This window comes from Oryzias melastigma, linkage group LG11, assembly GCF_002922805.2.
Source record: "Oryzias melastigma strain HK-1 linkage group LG11, ASM292280v2, whole genome shotgun sequence".
Lineage (NCBI taxonomy): Eukaryota > Metazoa > Chordata > Actinopteri > Beloniformes > Adrianichthyidae > Oryzias > Oryzias melastigma.
This window is the reverse complement of record NC_050522.1, coordinates 5,812,116-5,814,463: the sequence shown is the minus strand read 5'-3', so window position 1 is coordinate 5,814,463 and position 2,348 is coordinate 5,812,116. Positions and strand designations below refer to the sequence as shown.

Below are 2,348 nucleotides of genomic sequence, written 5' to 3'. Positions count from 1 at the left end.
AAATCTGAAAACAAATGAAAAAACATTTAAAAAAAACCCTTAAAACATTAAATAAAAACACTATAAATGCTCAGCTCAGCAGAGAAAACTCAATAATCTGAATTTAATCAAAAGAAGAGGACTAAAAGTGAAGATTCAGAAAAAAAAAAGAAAATTTAAAACAGCAGCTGTTACTAGTGGATACATTTCAGTTTTCATTTTTTTTAATTTACAATGTCTATTTTTCAAGTTTTCCATCCGTTTCATTCATTTTAAGCTGATCCTGATTTGACCCCATAAAAAGCGACCTAAAAAATAGTGTGTTGGCCATGGAATATGCCCCTTTTAATGCATGTTTTAAAAGTAACATGTAAATTACGCTGTCTTGTGTTGTCCCAAAACAGGTGTAACAAGCTGACTTTCACCGCATGTATGTGACACAACAAAACCCCTCTTTCGACGTATTAGATGTGCTAAAACGCTGCTATAAACACGCGGTTTGGACCCGATAATGGCACTTTTGATACCTGTTTTGGGACAACACAAGACAGTATAATTTAAGTGCTAGTTTTAAAACACAGTTAAAAGCTGCATTTCCATGACCAATATGCCGCTTTTTACTGCACTTTTCCTGGCGATTGTTGGCGACGTTGGCTTGCCATATTCCTACAACCTGTCACTCACAAAATCCTGGTAGAAAGATTTGCATAAATATTTTTGCTCAACGGACTCACAGAGCGGACAGCCCATATACAATAATTTATGCAGCAATGACTAAGGCTTTAACCATGACACTCAGTGAAATCGTACATATTCAAGGCAATTTTTGTGCCCATGTGACAACGTCCAAACATACAATATTGCACCAAGAATCCTTTCCAGCACACTTTGCCTGCTTTATTTATTTTAGTGACGAATTGTAAGGTCGTCGAGGTTATCTCTCACTCATATAACTGACACAGGTCTTAACATGTCTGAAGTCCAAAGTACATTAATGGGTACATAATAAAGCGAATACTGGCAAGGTGAAAGCCTCAATATCTGCAAGGACATCATCTTGTTTAATATGTACAAGCCACCACCGCGTACTGCCCTAAAGAATTGATCAAGGCTTCATATTTTTTATCTTGCATACACCAGAGAACTGACGGCAGCGCGGAACCACACAGGGCAATTACAGGACGGACATCTTTATCCTCCTTCATGTGAACGGAGGAGGAAAAAGTTAAATGCTGGATTGAATATTGATAAAGAGAATGTTTTTTTTAATGTTTTTTCATTCACATCTAGTAGGTCCATGGAACTTGAATGGATAACGGAGTGCAGCAAAAACTGAATATTTTAACACAGTCCATATAGCTGATTTTGTATTCATATTGTCATTCATTGTGTTTTTGTAGTTTATATATATATACATATGTATATATATATGTATATATATATGGATAAAGATTATACATAGAAAAATATTAATAGAAACAATTTTAAGATATATAGAATATATGTATTTGTTAGAACTCCATAAAATATTGAGTTTTCAAATAATCTCAAATATCACAATTGAAAATTTTACTACAAATGAATATTTTTCCTTTGTCTTTTTCTTTTGTTCAAATATTTTGTTGAATTAAAATACTTATGAATAAAAAAAAATTCTGCAACTGCTTAAAAAAAGAGTTTTCAACGTCTTTTTTTTAAGTCATTGCAAACATAAAAAACCCTCAAGTTCAATTCAACTTCCAACCCTTTAGAGATATAAAATATTCTGGGTAGAAAAACAACTGAACAGAACGATGTGACCGTGTGGTGAACTTTAGAAAATATGTCACCATTGTAGACAGTAAGCTTTAAATGTAAGAGGTGGCTTGTGCTCCTGCTGTAACTCAGCTGCTAGCCAGCTGCAGCTCACTGAAGACTGATTACACAGCAACCCTTCAGGGGGATGGATACGACTGCAAAACCAGGGTTTTAAGTGGGGGGCGTGAAAACTGGAAGTTATTGAGATATATATGTATGTATATATATTAGTATAATAAAAATTTGCGGAAATAAAAGGCTGACAAAAATGATAAAAGGCTCAGACCTTATAGTGCTCCCTGAAGCCGCCTCGATGGTCCAAACACAGTGCATGTTGTGTTCATATGGAGCCGGATAACCTGGAGACAAGATCCGACCAGACGGTTCGTCCTTGATGGTGCCACCACACTCCGCTGGATAAAGAGAGAAGAGAAAATTCCAACATCAAATACTAACGTGTGTTACTAACACTGGGAATCTTCTGGTTGGAGTAATACGAATTTGTTAAAATGAGCAAATAAAAACTGTATGAAAAAGGATTTTTTTTAAACAAACATTTTAGGAACCTACTA

At 35.0% G+C, this 2,348-nt stretch overlaps 1 protein-coding gene across 1 annotated transcript in view; it reads right to left on the bottom strand.

Moving 5' to 3' along the window:
• csmd2 (CUB and Sushi multiple domains 2) overlaps positions 1-2,348 on the bottom strand; it is a gene marked incomplete in the record, with an annotated part of 326,634 nt that overhangs the window by 120,007 nt on the left and 204,279 nt on the right. Inside the window, 1 exon segment of the mRNA XM_024297994.2 lies at positions 2,063-2,189. Within this exon segment, the coding sequence (XP_024153762.1) occupies positions 2,063-2,189 (127 nt within the window).